Source organism: Dendrobium catenatum, unplaced genomic scaffold (assembly GCF_001605985.2).
Source record: "Dendrobium catenatum unplaced genomic scaffold, ASM160598v2 fragScaff_scaffold_1713, whole genome shotgun sequence".
Classification (NCBI taxonomy): domain Eukaryota; kingdom Viridiplantae; phylum Streptophyta; class Magnoliopsida; order Asparagales; family Orchidaceae; genus Dendrobium; species Dendrobium catenatum.
The window spans coordinates 1,931-25,375 of NW_021320175.1; the positions used below are offsets into that span (position 1 = coordinate 1,931).

At 34.2% G+C, this 23,445-nt stretch overlaps 2 protein-coding genes across 2 annotated transcripts; one reads left to right on the forward strand and one right to left on the reverse strand.

Annotated features, from left to right (window-relative positions):
• Positions 1-4,174: 4,174 nt before the first annotated feature.
• Positions 4,175-7,581, reverse strand: LOC110105801 (pentatricopeptide repeat-containing protein At4g19890). Its single transcript, XM_028701443.1, has one exon. It carries the CDS (start codon positions 7,571-7,573, stop codon positions 5,309-5,311), a length of 2,265 nt encoding a protein of 754 aa, XP_028557276.1. The 5' UTR covers positions 7,574-7,581; the 3' UTR covers positions 4,175-5,308.
• Positions 7,582-17,619: 10,038 nt separating this feature from the next.
• LOC110105807 (annexin D1) lies at positions 17,620-21,965 on the forward strand. The gene is made up of 5 exons (XM_020835451.2): positions 17,620-17,802; positions 17,919-18,064; positions 18,187-18,405; positions 20,729-20,941; positions 21,442-21,965. The coding sequence occupies exons 1-5, from the start codon at positions 17,727-17,729 to the stop codon at positions 21,736-21,738; spliced, it is 951 nt and encodes a 316-aa protein (XP_020691110.1). The 5' UTR covers positions 17,620-17,726; the 3' UTR covers positions 21,739-21,965.
• The last annotated feature ends 1,480 nt before the right edge of the window (positions 21,966-23,445 follow it).

Genomic DNA, 23,445 nt, shown 5'->3' on the forward strand with positions numbered 1-23,445 from the left:
TAAACACACATGATTTGGGAACTGAGCATCTTCAAAACCAGTTGTTTGACACATGTAGATGGTGTCATTTAAGGTTCCATGAAGAAATGCATTAGATACATCCAATTGTTGTATTTTCCACTGCTTGTTGAGAACAATTGTTAGCAATGTGCGAATAGTAGGGAACTTTGCAACTAGACAACAAGTTTCAAAGTAATTTATGTCATATTCTTGCTTATGCCCTTGAGCTACCAACCTTGCTTTATATCTAGCAACAAATCCATTTGAATGTAATTTAGTACGATACATCCATTTACTTCCAAATATAGATGCTTTCGGTGGTGGTTGCACTAATGTCCATGTTCCTTGTTACTGGAGTGCCAAAAACTCTGTTGCCATAGCTTGTCTCCAATGAGACATTTTTGAAGCTTTGGTATAACATGTGGGGTCTGGTGGAGGAAAAACTTTTAAAGAGTGTTGATGCATTAGGTTAAGTATGGTGCGAGGTTTAAGGGATCCGATTTTTAATCTTGGTACCATGGGATGAATTGACTCAGAATTTCTGGCATCTGGTATTGGTGACGAAGAGATTGAATTATGTGGGATGTTTATTGGAGTTGATGTCCTGTTTTGAGAATGAGAAGATTGTTGAAGAGGATAAGATGTTTGGTTTTGGTTTGTTGTGATTATGGTGTTCATATGAGAGCAGGTGGATGTAGGAATGAGCAAAGATGGGCTTGTAGTAGTGAAATGATTTGTTCGAGTTGTATGTGAGTTGTGAGCAAATGGAAACATATTCTCGTCAAATATTACATGTCTAGATGTGATTATTCAATTATTAGATGTATTTAGACATCTGTAACCTTTGTGTGCTGAGGAATAACCTATAAAAACACACAGAGTGGACCTAGGCTCAAGCTTATGTCTTTGTTTTGATGGAATCCATGGGAAACACCTACATTCAAACTTTCAAAGACTAGAATAATTTGGTTGCTGGTTATATAACAGTTGTATAGGAGTTTTATTGTTAGTGGTATGGGACGAAAGACAATTAATATGATATGATGTTGTTAGCAAAGCATCAGGCCAATAGGAAAATGGCATGGATGACATGTGTAGAAGTGTTCTGGTTATCTCGATTAAGTGCAGATATTTTCTTTTGGCTAAACCATTCTATTCAGGCGTGTAAGGACATGAGCCTTGATGAACAATTCCATGTTGGTTCAGATATGATTGAAACACTTTGTTTATGTACTCCGATCCTCCATCAGATCAAAGTTTCTTAATATTATGAGAAATCTATTTTTCCACCATGGTTTTGAATGTGATGAATATAGAAACAACTTCAGATTTATGTTTCATAGGAAACAACCAAACAAAGCATGAAAAATCATCAATGAAAATAACATAGTATTGATAGCCTTGGTTTGATGTTATGGGAGAAGGTCCCCACACATCGGTATGAACAAGTTCAAGAGGAACAACAGTATGAGACATGGATTTCAAAAATTTTAGCTTGTGACTTTTTGACACTCTACATGAAGAACAAACAAAAGGTAACGTGATGATGTTAAGCTATTTATTACTGTTGGAGATACGAGTAAGAGTCTGCGGATGTGGATGTCCCAGGCGATTATGCCATAAAGACTTTGTGTTGCACGATGTATGAAGAGCAAGTGAGCTTCGACTTGATGAAGAAGAAGATGGACTTAATCTTGATGTGGTTTTTCAGAATGGGATAGAGCCCGTTAGAACAAGGCCCCTTTAGTATAATCTGTTGATTCTGCATATCCTTGATAACAAATCCAGATGCATCAAAAGAAAGAATGAGATTGTTATCCTTTGTTAGGTTTGAAATAGACAGCAAATTATGAGTGATGCTAAGAATGTGGAATGATTGATTCAAGTGAAGCTTACGTGTAGGTTTAGGTAGTATTCCATTTCCATTATGAGCTATGGACACAGAACTTTCATTTTCCACTTGAACATTATCAGATCCTTGATAGCCAGTGGGGTTGTTAATCCTGTTAAGATCATTGGTGAGATGAGATGATGCTCCTGAATCCAGATACCAGTCTGAATTGTTTTCTTCTGTAGTTGCTACTAGTGCTCTGGATGTATTACCATTAGCAGGTGGAACATAGTTAATATTCATTATGTGCCAGCAAACATTTGCTAGATGTCCCCTTTTGTTGCATGTTTGACATATAGGAAGTGGTGACTGAGCTGGTTGCTGAGATCGCTGTTGTTGATTATTGTTCATGTTTAATCTACCTCTTCCTCTTCGTCCTCGTCCTCTGTGTGTATATAACGCAACATTTGGATCAGGCACGGTTGTATTCCGAGTGAATTCCGCTTGAAGTTGATTTCCTCATTGATTAATAGTGAATATAAGTCTTCTAGACTTATAGGATTGAGCATAGTCCTGATTGACGTCTTGAAAGCATTATATGTCGGTGGCAAGCCATTCAGTGTATACATGATTATGTCTTCTACATCTATTTTTGATCCTGCTGCAAAAATTTTGTCCACAATATTCTTGATTTCTGTTAGATATTGCACCATGGTAAGATTCTTTATCGCTATGTTATGTAATTCATTTTTCAATTGAATTACACTCGATTTGTTCGTCGCTTGTAATAGTCGTTCGATCGTCAACCAGATCGCCGAACATGATTCTAAGTGTAGTACATATTGTAGTATAGATAGTGCAATTGTAGAACACATCGCTGCCGCCAGATTCTGGTCTATAAGTAACCATTCGTTGTACCTGGGGTTTTCCGATGTAGTTCCATCAGATGTCTGTATCGTTCGAGAAGGTGGTTCTGCACCATCTTCAAGAAATCGAGCAAATCCATTCGCCCTTAGTAACTTCAGTACTTGAGATCTCCATATAGCGTAGTTATCGCTATATAGCTGAGTCGGAACTATCGTCTTGATGTTAGAGATCAAAAACTTTTGAGAAGCTGGAACAGAGCATCCTTCGTAACTTCTTCCTGGGTCGAGTCTCTAACTTGCGAGGAAGATGATTGCGCCATTGTTCTTCTTGCAGGTTTCTTGAACCCGCTCTGATACCATAAAGAAATTCAAATCAAGAAGTGGGAAAATGTTTGTAAGAGCTGTGAAATTTCGTCTCTCTATTTCTCTCACAGAGATTCATTTCAGTCAATCACAATCTACAACTCATACATGTATTTATACTAATCAGTAGGTGCGTGCTAGTACACATGTCTAGCTCTGATTGGATGAGTCAGTTATAGTATGTATATGTCATTCTACTTATGTTACTTGAGTTGCTTTTAAAAACTGCTTGAGAAAGCATTAAAAAAGCTGCCCCAAACGAACCTGAATTAGAGATTTACTAGCTAAATAGGCATTTGAACAGAATCATGCTAGCTAAACTGAACCGTTCACTAATTTTATGAGTTAAATGAAATTTGTGCACATTTGAAGGAGGTAAACAGAAGTATAAAAAGGCTTTGATCGATCGAATTGGCTTATGATCAATCAAATTCAGATCAAAATGTTGGATGCACATCCTGCTCTTCAGCATCATTCGTTGGCATCTCCATTACAATGGGCCACTGATTTGTTGGAATATTTTAAATTTTAATTTTCTTTTCTCATTGATGTCAAAATTTTGAGTTCTAACGTTCGAGAATTCTATTGGAAATTGCAATGGTTGATTTCGAACTTCAAAGAAACCTCAACATTCTTAAGATTAAGGTTTCATTTGAGATGGCTTTCTACAAAATCTTTAGGCTTCCAACTAGTGGTGATATAGAGTCAAGTTTGTGTTAGTCAAATTTAGCTAGAGTTTGACATATTTGACTTTAGCTCGAGAACTTCGAACCCCCTTTCAACTATGGCTTTGTTTTAAACAGTTTACTAAAACAAAATTTATTGCAAAAATCTATTTTAGAAAACGATAAAAAACTGTCCCAAACAAAACGTAAGTTAAGATGCCGAGTAATTTTTGCCTACTATTAATAGTTGAATTACATGCATATTCTTTTTCAAGTCGGCTCAAATCATTTGGTGAGCGACCAGCCCAACGCCAGAAATTAGACTGAGTTTATACTTCAACTCATAACTTAATTTCGAATATTTTGAATTGGCCTAAAATTTGAGCGAGAATAAAATTCTGAGCAAAATTTATTAAAAGTCACACTTTCCAGGATTATCAGCATGTACAATGCAAACAATCAAAATTTAAGTACAAGCATAGTATGAAATTTTCTCAGAAAACTCAGAATAACAACATAGAAGAAACAGGACAAACCCAAGATTTAAGATTAAATTTGCAGGTTTCAGTCATGGACAAATAGCAAACAATCCTTATCCCTGACTTCCATGATCAACATAACAATCTAGACAGTAGATCTGCTCCATATGAAAAGTTTAGTTAGGTTTCATTTGGAATGGCTAATACTGATTCTTAAAGCAGCTTTTTAGTTAAAAAATTTTAATTTTTTACTAAAAAGTTGCTTTAGGAAGCATAAAAAAAGCTGTCCCAAACGAAGCCTTAGACGCAAAATAAAGACCAAAACTTGCAAGAATCACTTTTAATGCTCAAGTTTAAATCCATTCCCATGAGCCCATGATGTTCACTGATTTGGAGAGAAGACCAAAGAACAAATTTTATTTCAAACCAAAGCAAGCAGGCAAGTTTTGCATTTGGAAGAAATAAGTACACATGCTTCTGATATTCTCAGAGCTCTTTGATAGGATACTTCAAAGCTAAATGAATGGCTGGGATGGAAAATGGTGCAATCACCACGAAAATTGAAGAGAACTGTACCTGAGAAAAGAGTCTTGAGGGGCCAAAACGACATTTAACCGGCTTACTTCCAAATTTGCTATTGTAATTGATTCCATGGCACATTAGTTCTATGAGTTTTCTCCAAGTAAGCAAGATTTCAATGATACCAGTTCTGAGCCAATTCAAAATTCGAACAAGAAAGAGCCAGGTTTTGGGTTTCCAAAGCTTTTCCACATTCCCTAACAACTCTAGCTCACGAAATTTTTCAAAACTGAAAATTGACAACCTGATCTGCTAACTGGATCCAAGCATGGCGTTTTAACAGTTGCAGTGTAGTTAACTGCTTTAGCATTTTAAAAGAAGCCAACAAATACTCAAATCTCCATCAAGAAAACCCATGGGAGAACTGATGGTGCAACCATATTGATGCTTTCATGGCATTCAAAACCTGAAAGTAAATCAAATTGCCCCAAGATCTCCAGTGCGCACTTTCCCTGGCTTCCTCATTAAGGCCTGTAAGTGAAGAAATAAATGGGCTTGACTAAGGACATATAGATACACTTTGATTTATGTGATTTCACCCTTCAGGCCATGATTGCCAGCGATGTGCATGGAAATCCTCTCTGAAAGATCTGAAACAAGAGAGTATCTATTATTCTCATAGCATCCACTCAGAAATGCAGTGTATGTTATGTGATCCACACTGCAATCAACATCTAACAGCTTGTTAAGAAATAAGAGGGCTGCATCAACATTCCCAACAGAACTGAGCTTTCTAATCAAGATATTTGTTGCTTGCACCCAATGCTTTTTCTCAAGTCTTTCTAACACCAACATAGCAATCTCATTTTTTTCTCTTTTACAAAATTCATACGCTAGAGTTATCCCTGTAACTTCACATGGAACTAAACCCTTGTCCAACATTGACTCATATAATGCTCTTGCCTCCTCTAATCTAGAATCTTTGCAAAGCCCGCTTATTAGAGCACCATAGGTAACGGAATCCGGCATACATGCTTCCTGAATCATCTTTTCAAAGATCCTCAATGCAGATTGTGTCTTTCCATCCCTACAATACCCAGAAATCATGGATGTGTAAGTTTGCTTGGTCGGTTTAAGTCCAAGCTTGAGGCAATCACTTAACAACTTCTCACCATCTTCCATTCTTTTTTGTCTGCAACAACCAGCGATCACAACGGTGTAGGTTTTGATATCAGCCTGGTAACCATTTCCAACCATCCAATCAAACAACTCTAGAGCCTGAGCTATCCTGCCTCTTCTAAAGTGCTCATTGATGAGAATTGTGTATGTAACTTTATCAAGCTTCAGTCCTTGTAGTAGACATTCTTGAAGTAGCTTATGTGCCTCGTTGGCCCTCCCTTTCTTAAACATGCCATCAACCATTGAATTATATGTATGAATAGTGGGAATGCAATCCACACCCTTCATTTCATCCAATAATTCAAAAGCCCGATCAATATCTCCTTGTTTGCAATTCCCATCAATCAGAGCAGTAAATGTGTTAGTGTTTGGCAGCAAATCCTGCTCTCTCATTTTTGATAATAACATTGCTGCTCGATTAAGCTTCCCTTCTCTACAATAACCACTGATCATTGCAGTGTAAGTATAGACATTAGGTTTATATAAATTGCTCCTAATAAGCTTCATAAACAGCCTAAAAGCCCTCTCTGTCCATCCAATCTTGCACAACCCATCAATCAGTATAGTATGTGTATAAACATTCGGCTTCATCCTCTTCCCAACTATTTCCTCCAAAACCTGAAAGGCTTGCTTCACACTGCCTCTTTTGCAAAGCCCGTTGATCAAAGCAGTGTAGTTGATCACATTGGGAGGAACATCCATTTCATACATCCTTTCAAAGATCCAAAACACCTTTTTGAATAAACCTTTCTTGCAAAATGCATCCACAATCAACGTACATGTCACATTGTCCATTCGGAATCCTCTTGCCTCCATTGCTTTGAACAATTTCTCGACATCTCCAACAAGTCCCTCCCTGCAACAAGCAATGATCATGGTCTTAAATGTATGCATGTCAGGAGAAAGCTGGTTCACAGACATTTCACCAAATACTTGTTGTGCAAGTCCTACCAAGCCCGAATCAGCTGCTATTCTCAGAATCCGATTCATGGTGTGGATGCTCAGGGGCAAGCCTCCATTTTGCATCTCAAAGACCATGTTGGATGCCTCCTTCAACCTTCCAACTTCAGCGAAGCATTCGATCATGCACCTCATGACCTCCTGAGCCTTTTCAAAGTTCCCTCTCGCAACCAAAGATCCGGCCGTTGCTATATAAAACCTCATCGAGTGCCTGAACTGCGCTCGGACAATAGCCCAGTGGAAGAAACTGAGCGCAGCAATGGAACCCTCTCGATCAGCGAGAAGAGCGACGACGGCGACTGCCTGCTCAATGCTGATATCGACGTGAAGAAAACGAAGGCTTTGATCTCCCTCATCGTAGGACTGACAGACCAAATTGAAGACTCTGCCTACGATTCCAGAGGGAGAATCCATGGTAGCGTTGCTAACTTCGTCAAGTAGAATCGGAATTGGTGTTTGCAAGAGAGAGGAAAAACGGGATTTTGCAATAGAAAAGATCCGATCTTGAAAGAAATGGCGGCAAAACAAGAAGTGAGGTTTGAGCTTGGGGAAGATGAGAAGATAGATGCGATGGCTGGTTGAGGCTTGGAGGAAGAGCATTGCTTCGAGGTGGGAAGGTTGCATGTGATGGTTTGCAAATTCTAGCAATTGACATTTGCTTAAAATCTGAAACTTTCTGTTACAGTAAACCGGCGTGCTAAAAAGTAACATCCAATAGGATATATGTTGACTTTGACATGAAATCTACGAAATCAAATCGACCAAACTATCAGTAGAAACCTAATTGACCCGAATCAAAATGTAATTCGATATTTTTTTTTTAAATAGGTATCTACCGGTTGTCAATTTAAAAGAAGTGCTTAGCGGTATAACTAATTCCTCGGCGAAATCTAGCGAGGCTATCCACCGACATCAGGTCTACACTTGCTTTGTCCCACTGAAGAAGGCAGGTCGTAGTAGAGGAGATTCGAACTCGGGATGGGAGGTTCCCAACCATGCTCACCCACCAACCACCCTAAACATCGGTGGATAAATGTAGTTTGATCTATTCTATTTGATTTTAAATAAATAAAATACATGGGTAAAAGAAATATTTAAATTTGGTTAGGTGATAAAAAACTTTGCAATAATTATTAAGATTTTTTAATTCAAATTTCAAATTTGTATTTGGGCAATAAAATTTGATTTTTTTTTCGATAATATATTAAATTAATATTTTGCAAAATCAAATGATTAATAAAAATATATTATATGCACATGATAAAATAATATAATTCATTTGATACATGAGAGAATAAAAAATATTATTATTTTCTTCTAATAATTTATAGATCATGACTTTGTTTATGATAATTTCCTTACTGCATTTTTCAAACAGAAACTATAATTTTTATTTGGCTTTTGACTATTTTTTTTATTTCAAAGAAAAATTATGAAGATATTTTCTACAACAACTTAAAAAATTTATTTTTCTTCTAGACAAATTTTTAATAAGTAACGTATGAACAATCAAAATTATAAGGAGCAATGTTCAAGAAAAAATTAAAAAGGAGCAAAATCACTAAACTATTTTGTCGTAGCCTACATTTGTGAAGAAACACCCAAAATATTTAACTATTTGTGCACAAATCACAAATTTGTCAAATATTTTGACGTATTCCGCTCACCTGGGAGGGGAAAGAGAGATAAGAAATAGAGAGTCTTGGGTAAAAGAGAGAGTGTTGGGTAAAAGAAAATTTAATTAATTTTAATATAAATATAATTTAAATATAAGTAAAGTTATAATATTATTTAAAATTTTAATTAATTTTAATGTATTAACATGATGACAATTATAAATTTTAATTAACTTTATTTTTATTGTTAAAGTTAATTAAAATTTAATAAAATTAAAGTTAATTAAAATTTAATAAAAATTAAAGTTAATTAAAATTTAATAAAATTAAAGTTAATTAAAATTTAATAAAATTAAAGTTAATTAAAATTTAATAAAATTAAAGTTAATTAAAATTTAATAAAATTAAAGTTAATTAAAATTTAATAAAATTAAAGTTAATTAAAATTTAATAAAATTAAAGTTAATTAAAATTTAATAAAATTAAAGTTAATTAAAATTTAATAAAATTAAAGTTAATTAAAATTTAATAAAATTAAAGTTAATTAAAATTTAATAAAAATTAAAGTTAATTAAAATTTATAAATATTCATCATGTTAATAAATTAAAATTAATAAAATTGTATACTAAAGTTACTTAAATTTTATAAATTATATTATAGCCTCACTTATATTTAAATTATATTTATTTTAAAATTAATTAAAATTTCTTTCACCCGCACTCTCTCCCTCTCCTCGAGTTCTTTCGCCTCTCGTTCCCCTAAAAAAAAATCAGTGCACTTGTTTGGAGAGAGAGATGGAAAGAGAGAGAGTATGTGTGCAAATTAAGCTCTAACTATTGTAAAAAGTCAATTTATAAAAAAATGATCTTGTTTTAAATTTAAATTAGTTTAAGGAACATACTTACGAAAAAATCTAAAAAGAACAAATACAGAACTTAATTATCCGATTTCAATAGAAACCAGAACTTAATAATACATTTTCTACTTTGATCAGAAACCGAATTTTACTTCTCCGGTTTCTATAAATTCTTAAATTTTTTATTCACTTCTCCGGTTTTTATAATTTTTTTTTTATTATTTTGTGATTTGAAAAGAAATTCCAATTTCTTAACAAACTTGATTTTTATATTCTGGTTTCTTAAGAAAATGAAATAATTATCTTTATTTATTGGCCTTTTCTGAATGACATGCACTTTAGCATATTTGATTAAAAATTAAGAATTAAAAATTAAGAATTAAAAATTAATGAATAAAATTTGGTTCTTTTTTGCTCCGTCAATACTTGTTTAACTTCCGATTAGTAAAATGTGATTTTAATCGGGCAAGGAAATCCAAACGAGAACCATCAAAGACTCATGAGCAACTATTTTAATGTATTATAACATTCAAGATAACACGATAAATAGAACTATTTTAATTTAGCTTCTTCATAAATAAAATTTCTGGCTCCATGATTATATGAATAAGTAATTAAATTTAATTGTTAAATATATAATAAAAAAAATATATATTTTGTGTGCAATATGCATATCCCCATTTATTTTAAAGAAATAATTTTTATAAATTGAAATAATCACGCCAACATTTTCTTCCGATATATTTTTTAGGCTACGCGCCTATACGCCACACACGTGCCGCACCTTGGCCACGACGTTGCCTCTCCTATGCCACGCACCTGCCGCGCCGCGTCATTTCGCTACGCGCTGCTTGTTAATCAGGAGCATCGTATACGGGATGCCACGTCCAATGGGTTAAAGTGGCATCTCATAAAATAAGCCAAATTGCGTCCCGCTCCGCCACTGTAGAACCTCCTGGCTCACTATTCCATTAGTAAATGAAGACAAAAAAGGACAAATGGGGATGAGGAAAAAAATAAGAGAAATTTACATATATATTACTTTATGACATCTCATTTATATATCTAACATCTAAAATTTTAATATTACATGCTTACCACCCTATATTATTTTAATATCAAATATATCACTTATATTTCTTTCCTAACACTCATATATTTCATTTATATTACTCATTTTTAATATGAAAATAAACTATAGATGGTATGTATGTAATATTAAAGTTTTAAGTGTTGAATTATTTAAATAGAGTAGTCTAAGATGATGTGTATGTAAATCTTCCAAAAAATAAATAAAATGAGAATAGATAGAGATGACAGAAAATTTTGAAAAATAATATTTATAAATTTTTTATTTTTATTTTTATCTCTCTTGAATAGTACATCAAAATCAGAGATCTTAAAAATTCAAATTTAAAATTAAGTCATACTAATTTTAAATATGACACTCTAATAAATATCATCTCAAATAAAAATATATTATTATATATTATATGCTAACAAATTTATGATGATAAAAATAATTTAATATTTTATGGTTATATGAAGATTTCGTACATGCATAAATAAGTTGGACAGGTGAATATCAGAAAATTTTTATATAAAAATTAGAGAAAATTGGAGAAATCATATGGCTTTGCCCAACTTAAATTATCTCACTAGTACATGTCAAGGGTTATAGGACATTAATTATTAAAATTGAATAAAAAGATAATAGATTGAATTATGAGAGAGATCTCTTTGGCAGTTGTGAGAGGAGTTTTGAGATGTTCGAATTATGAGTGTTGAACAATTGATAATATGTATCATAAGACAAGAAATGCAGGTGGATAGTTTGATTATTATCTTAATAGAAAGGGAAATTAGATGTCTAAGAGGTTGGGTGTTCGCGAAGACGAGCATTAGATGTCAATGGCAGTAGATATCAAACACCAATTGATTGTTAACAATGGTTGGTGTGCAACATGGAGCATCTATAATGTTCTATACCTAGTGTTGGATAACGGTCCATATTAGTTAAAGATCAACAGTGGTTGATGGTAGATGTCAATGTTAGTTGATGGATGACATCAATTGAAGACTAGTTTTGGAAAATGTTGGGTGTTGATTTTGATCAATAAATAGTGTGAGCTTCATCTTTCTCATAATAGAAGAGGAGATAAATCATTTAAAAAGATGGCCAAAGACATTAAATAGTAATCATTGATATTACTCAAACAATAAACGATGAAGAATATTAAAATTTTGATAGTGATAAGCGATCAATTTATTCATTTTCATGATATGAGGGCATATTGAGTGATTAAGAAAATATGTGGTGAAAATCAGTGGTTAGAGAACATGAGTTATTTGTAGGTAGCATGCTATGATCATCGTGAAACATTGAAAGTCTGTTGACATTAGTGGCCACTTAGTAATTCTAAGAGGGGAGATCATGTAGCCAGAAAAACAAGTATCAGGGCCAATTGTTGATGACATTAGACATTGGTTATTATCCACGTGGAACATCAAAAACCATATATTGGTGGGAATGGCATGATTGTTATATTCATAGGATGGGAGGCTACATAGCTAGAAATATGAGTGTTGGACAATAGTGGCTGACCAACATCAAGCATTAATTGATATTAAGTATTGGACAAAGTCAAAAGGGAACATCTGAGTTAGGTAAAAGTTGATATCCAACTTGATCATTCTACTAATAAAGCAGAAGATTGGATGATTGTAAGATGGACAATAATTGTTAGTCATTATCTATTGACTGATATAAAACATTTAGAGGAGGGAGATAGAGGGAAGTCAATTTGGTTATTCTTTTAACATGTGATGAGATGACAATTAAAAAGATAGGTATTAAATGTTGATAGTTGGAAGACATCAAATATAAGTTATTGGAAAGCATTAGAAGATGATAAATAGGGAATATTAGAAGGTGAGTGATTGTGGATGGTTAATTTGACCATTTCTTGATACGAGAAGCTACTTCCCCTAGAACCCAAACATAGGTTGCACTGTATAATTTTATTAAGACTTATTATAAGTTTAATTGACTCAATAATATAGGGGTGATTCAAAAAGATTTGCAAGCTGAGGAAGAGTTCTTTAGAGAAACCTAAATATTATTTAAAGGAATCAAATATAGAAGCATTACTATTGAATAAAGTTAAACTAAGATAAACTTATAATTAAAGAGTTTCAAGATGATGCTTCATAAATATAAATAGAGTGTTGATAGGTTAAAATGCAAGATCCAAAAGTGTCGAGAGGTCTTCAAAACATGCTCGAGAGATGAGCATCTCTAAAACCATGAAGGCCAATGATTACATAGTGATAATAATGCCATCAATTCATGATTTAACACCAATTTTGGCACTGATTTGTGCTCATATTCCTCATAACTTACCAAAAAGGAGCCATGATGATCTATATCACTTACATCACTACATTCAATACTATATTATAATTAATGTTCACATATACCTTATCTATATAAAATAAGTGTTAGAGGAAGGAAATACGTTAGCATATTTAGATGAGAGGTACTTGGTATGAGCTTATTAAGATAGAACCATAAGGAGATCATGTTAATCATATAAAAAATATAAAAATTGGAGAGAGAGAGAGAGAGAGAGAGAGAGAGAGAGAGAGAGAGAGAGAGAGAGAGAGGGGAGAGAGAGAGACTATGGAGTTAGAGACATGGAGAGAGATAATTCATGGAAGCATAATTTTTCTCTTTTTAATTATTTATTATTCACTTATTAGTAAAATTTATGCATTTCTTGCTCCAAAAATTGGAGATGAAATTATTTTACCTTACTTTATTAAGCCATACTACTTTTGTTCATTGGTTCCACTTTTGAGTCTTTGAAAATCAATCACATAAGTCCTACAACTTAGGCATAATTTAAAAGTAAACCCACTCCCTATATATTAATATGAGTCTTCCCTCAATGCTAAGAACTAACAATTCACCTCTACTCATAACCTTATATTTATATTAGCTTTGAAAATAATCAAGATGCCTTTTAGTTCAAAATCATTTTAGAAAATCCAACATAAAATTCTTCAAAATTGTTTAAAATTGTATTAAGGGGCTTCATTGGTGCTTAAATTTCTATATAAATGGTTTGGCTTTTGGAGGAACTTGAATATATACTCATGCTTCTTTCCCATCCTTGAGCAAAATCTACTATTACTTGAGAACTTCTTAGCAATGTTTCAGACCTCTTGAATAGATTTTAGAGAAGGCACCTCATGGATTGCTCAAATTTTATTTGGATTGGCTTCACTCCATTGATTGAAACCAAATAACCTGATATTTTTTTCTTTCTAAATTTTAATTGGTACTTGACATGTCCCTTCATATAGTAATTTTTTAGAGAAGATAATGTCTCTATGAGGTCGTTGAGGTTTTCTTCATTGATTTTTCTTTTGATCAAAACACGATCAAAATATATATCAAAATTGCTTCCGATTTTGCTATGAAATATTTTATCCGTCTATCTTTAATTTGTAGCTCTAGCATTCTTAAGACAAAAGAACACGACTTTATACAAGAAAATCTTCTAATTCATTATAAAGGTAATTTTCTCTTTATCCCCAAAGAGCACTTTGATTTGATATCATCTTAAGAAGATATTAAGCAAGCTTAATATTCAACTTCAAAACACAAAATACACCATGGCATTAGTGTTCAATAATGGAAGAAAATTCATATTTTAATATTTGATATGTATAATAGGATGGATTTGTGTTTAAATTTAAGGTTAGACTGTCATATTATAATATTAATATAATTATTTTTTAATAATATTATTATTTATTACATCCCCGGTCGAACCGTAAACCTCTTCTACTTTCGGTTCATTGTTCGGTTCGATTTTTGAATGCATGATTTAGACCAATTTAAACTCTTATATGGATATTTTATTTTATTTTTTTAAACAAAAATAGAATTTATTTCAATAGAAAAAGGAGTACATGAAGCAGATAAACAGAATGATTAAAAGGAACATAAGATACAAAGGCCCATTAGGCTCAGTATTTGGTAGAGACTTCCAACTACTCTGAGAACAAGCACGAACCATCCAATTTGGAGGGAGAGCAGACGAGCACAAAATAGCAAACCAAATGACTTCAACAGAGACCCCAACCGATTAAGAAATGAACCACCAAAGGTTGCCACGGACCACGACACAAAGTAGTGAGCCCTAGCCACATCATTGCCCGAAACCTCCAGCAAAAACTCAACCACCAAAAGCAATGGGAAAATACCAACCAACCAATGCAGCCCACCCCCCCGAAATAACCCCCACATACAGATCAGTAGGAGCAAGCTCAGCATCCCTACACGATAAGCTACCTTTACGATTAGTGTGACAATTCAAATCTCCCACATCACCAAAAATAGGAGCATAAAAAATCTCCACACTCGCACCTCAAGACTAACATTCTCGTAGGGACAGATGGGGAGGGAACCAAAATACCATTAGACCGGCCATCAACGACCATAGCTAAGGGGCTGGAAACCAAGGTTTCCACAGACTCAATATTCATTAAGTTAATATCCTCAACCTCTTTAACAATAACATTATTCTCCACCATAGGCAAGACAGGACCCTCATTAACCAAAGGCACCCAGGCAACGCACAAGGATTAGAAATAGAACCATGAATGTTTTTAGTAGCAGAAAAAGGCTGATCAGCCACAATGGGAAGGGAGGAGGAAATAACCAGCTCAGGATTAACCAAATATTAGACGAAACCTTACCCGAAATCAAAGGATCAGCAGCAGGATGATAATTATCAAACAGATGCACAAAATACTTACAGGAAGCACAAAATTAAGGGTAGGACTTAGTAACATCCAACTCTACCAAAATACGAGCTAGTGATGGCCTGGAACCAATGGAGGTAGCTGAATCAATTTTCAGGGATTTTTCAAAGAGCAAACCCAAACCGTGAAGAATGCGGAGAGAGAATAGGTGAGGGTGCAAATGAGGGAAAGAGACCCAAATGTGAACAATCGGTGACTCGACACCGATATCCACAAGGGGCGACCACTTGGTAATCTTCATATAATAATTATACACTAAATAGGATCTATAGCAAACACATGACAGTAATCAAGATCATTTTTCAACTTGATAAGAATATGCTTTGAATCCAGCAGGGTGACCGAAAATTCCTAATTTAATTTGAGATTAAAGAAAAATTTTCGTATAGAGTCCAGAGACGGTCGTTTCGACCAGAAAAAAACTAACTAAATAAAACTGGAAAGGGCAGCTAATGCATTGATCTCCTCATCCGAGGTCCAAAGAGAAGGTAATCCACGAAAAGAGGAAACCCTAAGTTACAAAAAAAAAGAGTTTTTTTTTTGTTATATTTATTTTTTGATTTTTTTTATAGAAATATATTTACAGAAAATTGAAAAGAGGTGTGTAGGTTTTAATTGAAGTTGAAGCAGGGAAGGGCTTGGGCTTGCGATTGGCTTACAAATTAGAGAGAGTGGGAGAGTGACGGGTAGGGGCAAATAGAACAGAAAATGCCGAGAGACGTGAGAAGTTTAGGCAATATAGAGTATAAGAGGAATTTGGTTGGGTGTCATGAGCTGTAGGCAGTGGGGAGCTGTGAAGTGAGGAGCTGTGAAGTGAGGCGTGAAGACCGTGAGTAGAGAATAGAGAATAGAGAGCCTTGCTGTAGTTGAGTTGGGGCAAACGTGCCTAAGAAAATGAGTTATTGGCTTCATAATGGAAAAGAATGAGTAAACAAAGTTGGATTTCTCCTCTTCTGCTAGGTGTCTGAATTTTGGAAGATATGAGTGGTGAATTGGCTTGTATGAAGGACGTGTGCAAGAGCAGTTTGGTTACAAGAAGGCACGTAGATGTTAGCTGGCATTCTAATAATTCTCTAGGTGTAAATGTACATGAATAAGTTGATGAGATACTCTCATATTATATCTACATACAAATAATAACAAAATTCTTATTAATATATAAAGCTTATCATTCTAAATTTAAATATCTAACTAAATAGCTATAGTTATATTAATAGACTAATAGTACTATAATAATGTATTAATTATAACATTATATTATTTCCGAACATAACGGAGAAATTCATTTTGCAAACGGAAGACGTTTGGGCAACATCGAGTATGTCCTTAGTCAGTCGATTTCAATCGCTTTTGTTCAACTTGATTGCGCGGGATCTCTCTTTAGTTAAATTCGATGCTCTAAACTCATCGACAAAGCTTGTTTGATGCCATTTGGATAGTGTTTTGCTAGCGTCGCATCCACTTCGTGCGAGTTATTTTGTAATCGGACGAAGATTTAATCATTTCATTATAATCGAGACACTCCAATCTTCATTTTGAGCGATGTCTTATTTACCAACAATAATTGATCATCACATATGTAGCTTGCATTGATCGTGCTACATATGTAAAGGTCAACAGCAGCGACAGAAGACGAGCCTGTAAGAACATCTAAAAAAGAACGAGACGAATAAGAACCCTCTAAAAAACCCGGGTCGCAGAGCTTCGGAGCCATGCATGCACTAGCTGGAAAGACAAAGAAAAGCCAACAAACGAAAAGCCAAGAGCACAACCAGAGAGTAAGGTGAACTTCCCTGAAGGAACAGAAGGAGGCGGCGCCAACGACCGGCCGAACAACCGCACCGGAGAGAGCTAGGGCAAAGCCCTAGCAGAGCTCACACGTCAATCCCACATAATGATACACACATGTATATTTGTATTTTAAAGCGATTAAATGATATTTTGTATATTTATGAATTCATTGCATCAAGACAATTTGGATTGACTATAAATTCATTAAAAATAAAATTTTAATAATCTCTAAATCAATTAATAAGATTTCTTATCCAAATAATTGTATATTTTGATATCAAAGTTACATCAAATTTATGTTAGCTTGGATTAATTAAAGAGCCACAAGCTCTTGATTAATTAATCCATTTAATAAAAAAGATTTACACCTCTTGGTTGAGAGCTTATGCTTCCAACTAAAAGGTCTTGGGTTCGAGTCTTTGTGTATTCGTTGTGTGTATGAATTTGCCTTATTACCTAAATATCCCAAAAAAATAAAATAAAAAAATAAAAAAGATTTCAGGAACACAAGCTATTTTTGTCTCGTTTCCATATCCCTCAATCCTCATTGCCTGCAACAGATTCCCAAAATAATAATAATAATAATTGTCTGCAACAGCCAGCTCAGTACATTTTATTATTTTTTAAGGGTCGCGCTGTGCGCATGCTAGTTGTATACTATACTACCCTTTGTTAGCTGCCTGTATCCCCATTCGTTACTATATTTACTATCCATATTTTCCTAATCTCTGCGCATCTGCTCCATTAGCCGAGACGATCAACGATATGGCGACGATTTCGATCCCTGAGCACGTTCCTTCCGCTTCCGAGGACGCTGAGCAACTGCGCAAAGCTTTCTCCGGTAAGTCCGCTCTCCTTAGATAGCATCCTTAAGCTTAGAATTAGGTTAGGGTTTGGCAGAAGCCGTCGATCTAACCTGAGAAAATCTAACGCTCCCCGATCGGTGATCGGCTACAGGATGGGGCACGAACGAGAAGCTGATCATCTCCATTCTCACCCACCGCTCCGCAGCTCAGCGCCGTCAGATACGGCAGGCGTACGCCGATATCTTTGGTGAGGATCTTCTCAAATCCCTCGACAAGGAACTCACGCACGATTTCGAGGTGTGTTAGCTTACGTTTTTCTTTGCTGTCTTCGAAAGGAGAAATTATTTTGTGCGGAGTCGTCTTCGATTTATTTCTTTTAGGGTATTAATGGTCAAGGGATCGGGTTCTGATTGTTGCAGAAAGTGGTGCTTCTTTGGGTGCTTGATTCGGCTGAAAGGGATGCTGTGCTAGCCTACGATTCGGCAAGAAAATGGGGCCCAGGCGACCGAGCCCTGATCGAGATCGCTTGTGTCAGGAGCTCAGATGAGCTCTTTGCAGCGAGGAGGGCTTATCATGCTCGCTATAAGAGATCGGTTGAGGAGGACGTCGCTGCCCATGCCAAGGGAGATTTTAGGAAGGTAGCTGCTGGTTGCTGTAAACTTTTTTTTTTTTAATTGTTTGTCGAATTTTATGAAGTACGTCCAGATAAATACCAATTTAATCCTTCTTTTTTTTTTTGGATTTTGATATGTTTAATTTCTAAAAAAAATTGTTTGGCTTCCAGGTAAGGGTTTTGAAGATTAGATGATCATTATTGGGTTTTGGATTCGATAGATTAATTAACTTGTTAGATGTTAAACTAAACTAATTAATTAATGAATAGGTTAACTTGAGGTTGATTAATTAGTTTGACTGGTTAGGCTCATTTGGTAGGATTAGTCATTATTTAATTAGTATTTAGTTCCAATAATTTGGATAGCTTGCATTTTATTGGCATAATTAAGAATTAATTATACTTCAATTAGGAATTAACAAACTATTGATTAACTAGGGAGTAAGAGAACGTAAATATGAATTAATTAGTTATTATAGTGAGTAGATAAGCTATTCTGCTTAACCAGTGTTCTGTGTGCCTTGAGAATGAATATTTCGTTTTGTTAATTAGGAATAATTAATCCATTGTTATTTAAGTAATCACAGATAAATTTATTTGTTAATTTTTTTTTTGTTGACAAATTAGTCTTATATTGTTCCACCCTTCTCGTTTATTTTAAATCTTTTGCAGAGTTCTCACGTCCTTAAATGGATTTTAGGATTAAGAAAATTATTCTACATATTATGAGTATTGTCTTTTCTAATTTATCACATTGTTAATTATTTATAGTAGGAGTTTGCTCTATTTATTATCATTATTATATTTCTTTATTGTTAAATGTATTCTTCTTCATTCTTCTTATATTGTTTGTATATAGGCTCGAGGTGTGTAAATGAGCTGAGCTTGACATGCGTTCTTCTTCGATTCATTTGATTTTTTGTTTGTTTGTATTCGGCTCAAAATATTTGTTTAATCTTGGCTCATTTTAATAATGAGCTAGTCCAATAAGATTTATTTGCGAACAACTAGATTTTTTTACTGCCATAATAGGCACATATGTGCTTATACTATGAAGAAAATTCAAAAAAGTTGTAGCAGCACTTTTCGATTCTCTTTCTTATAATATGGAATTAAAGGAATGGTCTTGAATCATCTCTTTCTTCTCTACACACTTTGCTTCTGAAGTCTGACTCCTTGAAATTTGATCTCCATTATTTTCTTTCATACTTCTCTAAGACAAGGATACATTTGTGCTATGCTAGCTTCTCCCTTCAAGAGACCTTGTATTTATCATCAACTATTGAGGCACTTGACTTCATTCTCTATTTCTGACAAATTTGTCCGCCTTCGCATTCTACTTCTGTTCTCAAGCGTTGGCTGTCACATTGTCTTCTGCGATTATCTTGTCGATCTCTCTTTCAATGCATTCTATCAGCTTTCTTTGGCGACGCTATCTATTGATACCTCTGTTGACGCTCTCTATTAATACCTACATCAGTGATTTATATCCATGATTTCTATTGATATATTTATTCGTGTTTTTTTTTTTTACATAGATATCTTTAACGACTTTTTATCCCCGATTCTCAATATTCTTTTTCTCAAATTGGTCCCCTCTTGTGACAGGCATGACCAATGGGCAGTCGATAATTTTCGTGCACCATTTATAACATTAAAAGCTAAAAACGATCATTAAGGCTTCGTTTGGGACGGCTTTCTTATTGCTTCTTAAAACTATTTTTTAGTAAAAAAAAAGTAATAATTTTGTACTAGAAAGCTGCTTTAAGAAGCAATAAAAAAGCCGTCCCAAACGAAACCTCAATATCTAAAATCATTGAAACAAATTCCGCTGCGGATATCTTTGCTTTATTGGGTAGCAAATACTTTAGTTTCATCAATCCCTTATGGAGTATTCTTCTTGCCATGCTGCAAAGCATTCATCTATTCCCCAGCATGAATACCCTCCACACCTCACCCCTTTCGCCTAAGCTCTAAAAATGGGAACATGACTGGAAAACTAAAGACCTGCATTCGATCAGCTCTGCAAAGTTCTTATCTTATGAAATTTAGGGTTCGGTTAGGATGGCTTTCTTACTGCTTTTTAAATCAATTTTTTAGTACAAAAATTAAATTTTTTTACTAGAAATATGCTTTATGAGGTAGTAAGAAAGCCGTCCCAAACGAAGCCTTATTCTTGTGCCCTCAACTCCAATTTTTGGAAATTTTAGATTTTGGAACCTTGCTGTATATAAACATGAATTTCGCATGCATTTATTGAGAGGAGTGCTTGCTGTTTCATTTTATTTCTCGAAATATTCTACTATTAATTGTAAGCTGTGTTCTGAGAAAATACTATCCGCGTCCAGCTCTTACTTCCACTTGTCAGCGCTTACCGATATGAGGGTCCTGAAGTGAACCAGACATTGGCAAAATCCGAGGCAAAGCTGCTGCATGAAAAAATTGGAGATAAATCTTATGCAGATGAGGAAATTATCAGGATTCTTACTACCAGGAGCAAAGCACAACTTACAGCAACTTTCAATGCTTATCACAATGAGTTTGGCAATCCGATTAACAAGGTATAATTCTCTTACAGAAATCCCCTTCCTTCCGCAGTTGACCTGCTTTTTATTCCTTGAATATGTTGAAGTTTTCAGCCTCCAATATATTGCATTTAAGGTTTCGTTTGTGACAGTTTTCCTGCTGCTTCTTAAAACAGCTTTATATAATTTCTGTACTAGAAAGCTGCTTTAAAATGCATCAAGATAGCCGTCCCAAAGCTTCATTTGGGACGGCTTTCTTACCGCTTCTTGAAATAGCTTTTTAGCATACAAATTTTAATTTTTGTACTAGAAAGTTACGTTATGAAGTGGTAAGAAAGCCGCTCCAAATGAAACCTAAATCTTTTCTAGCACCGCATCCATTTCAGTATGCAAGTAAGTTTTCATCAGCACATCCAAATCTCTCCATTAATGTCTCGGGCGTGCTATCAAGATTGCTCTTTATATAATATAAACCTATTCTTTGCTAGTATCCTTGGCTCTGAAGCATCTTTCACACTTTTTTATTTTTTTTCTAGGACTTGAAGTCGGATCCGAAAGATCATTTCCTCTCAGCACTAAGGGCCATCACAAAATGCATAACTGCTCCGGAGAAATACTTTGAAAAGGCCATTAGGCTTGCCATCAACAAGGTCGGAACTGACGAGGAAGCTGTCACTCGTGTCGTTGCCACGCGTGCTGAGCTTGATTTGAAAGTAATTAAGGACCTGTACTACAAGAGAAACAGCGTGCCACTGGTCCGTGCCATCAAAAAGGATACTAGAGGAGACTATGAAGACTTCCTTGTTGCCCTGATTGGCGAGGAGAGTGCTTAAGCTTTCTATGGTATTGTTGTGATCGTTGAGACTGAGGAAGCGTGTGACTTTGAGGTGTGTTGCTTTTATCGCTTTATGCTTGGAATAAAGTTTTAGCTAGTCTGTGTGGCTTTTTATGCTATATTTCATGTTGTGTTTGATGGCTAACAGTAAACCAATGGTATGGATTGCAAACAGGTAAGTATTCACTATTAAAGTTTATTGCAGTGATAAGAAATTCTATCGGGGGAAAAAAAAATCGGGTAAGTATTCACTTATATTAGTTAAGACATCTTCATCTGTAAATCAATAATATAAAATAATTAAGTTTCTGTCTCATATTACACCCAATTTATAAATAATCTACAATCTTACTTGACAGTGGTCCAAATGATGTTATGTTCGGTTTTATCGCTACAAGAATTGCATCATTTTTATAATTTGTCGCCTCTAAGTCTTCTCAATCAAGTTCTGGAGTTGTCTCATCATCAAGAATCCAAAAGTCAACAAGTTCAATATTTGTGTATTCCAAAGGATCGTAACTGCTTTTCTTAACAAGTGATATATTTAATGTGCATCATAATATAAAAATATGTTTAAATGTAGTTACAAATATTAGATATTCCGTAAATTGAGATTGTAACGAATATATACAAAATCAAACACACGCCAATTCCTCTCACAAACAATTAGATAAAGATAATGTTTGGTTAAGAAGTCTAACAGCCAAATTCAATAGATTTGGAGCACTAGACCTGAACATCTTCTACCATTCTTCTATAAATCAATAAATATTAGTTTATTCAAATGCATTTAATGTAAACCAAAGCTTCACAACTCAATTAAATATTAAGTTTTCACTAGCATTTCCTTTGACATTGTTACCGGTTTTTATCGTTTCTAGGATGAGGTGGTTTTAAGGGTATTCCGAATCGGTTAGTCGATTGGTTCCCGGTCGAACCCTCAATCTGGTTTGGCCTGATTTTATAAGTCTAGGTATATACATTTTGTTAAATTAAAATTGAGTTAAGCGGTCATTTGGTTGCTCGAAAAAAGAATACTTAGTAAAATGAAATAAAGTATAAAAATAATATTTTATATTTAAAAAAATTGAAGGTATTTGGATAAGTATAAAGAAAATACTTGTGATTATTTTTCTTTTATTTGACTTGAAAAAAAAAAATAAATAAATGCAACCTAAAAGCCCATATATGATATTGGTCGATGGACAATCGACAATTAGCATCTAGCTGTTATAGTTGACACAACCACAAATAATTTATAATGTATTTGAAAATCGCCCAAATCAAATATATTTTAAATATGCCATAATCATACTAGAGAGTACACTTCAAATGCATCAAAAAGTGCATTTCTTTTATTTCAAATCAAACACTAATATACCCTTACATTTATAATAATTTACCTCCATTTTACTTCATATTAAACAATCACTAAGATTTTGTTTCGAACAGCTTTAATACTGTTTTATAAAGTTATTGTAGAGAAAATAAAATTTTAATGTTTTTAGTAAAAATTTTTGAAAAAAAGGATAAACAATTATGATTATAGTATGGAGAAGAGATAGAGAGAGAGAGAGGTGTACGCATGTCCAAATGGTAAGTTTTTAATATAGATATGGCTATGTTGGGAATAATTATTAGGTCCGGACACCGGATGTAGCTCTATATCCGGATGCCAATAACATGTCACCGCATGCTCTTAGTC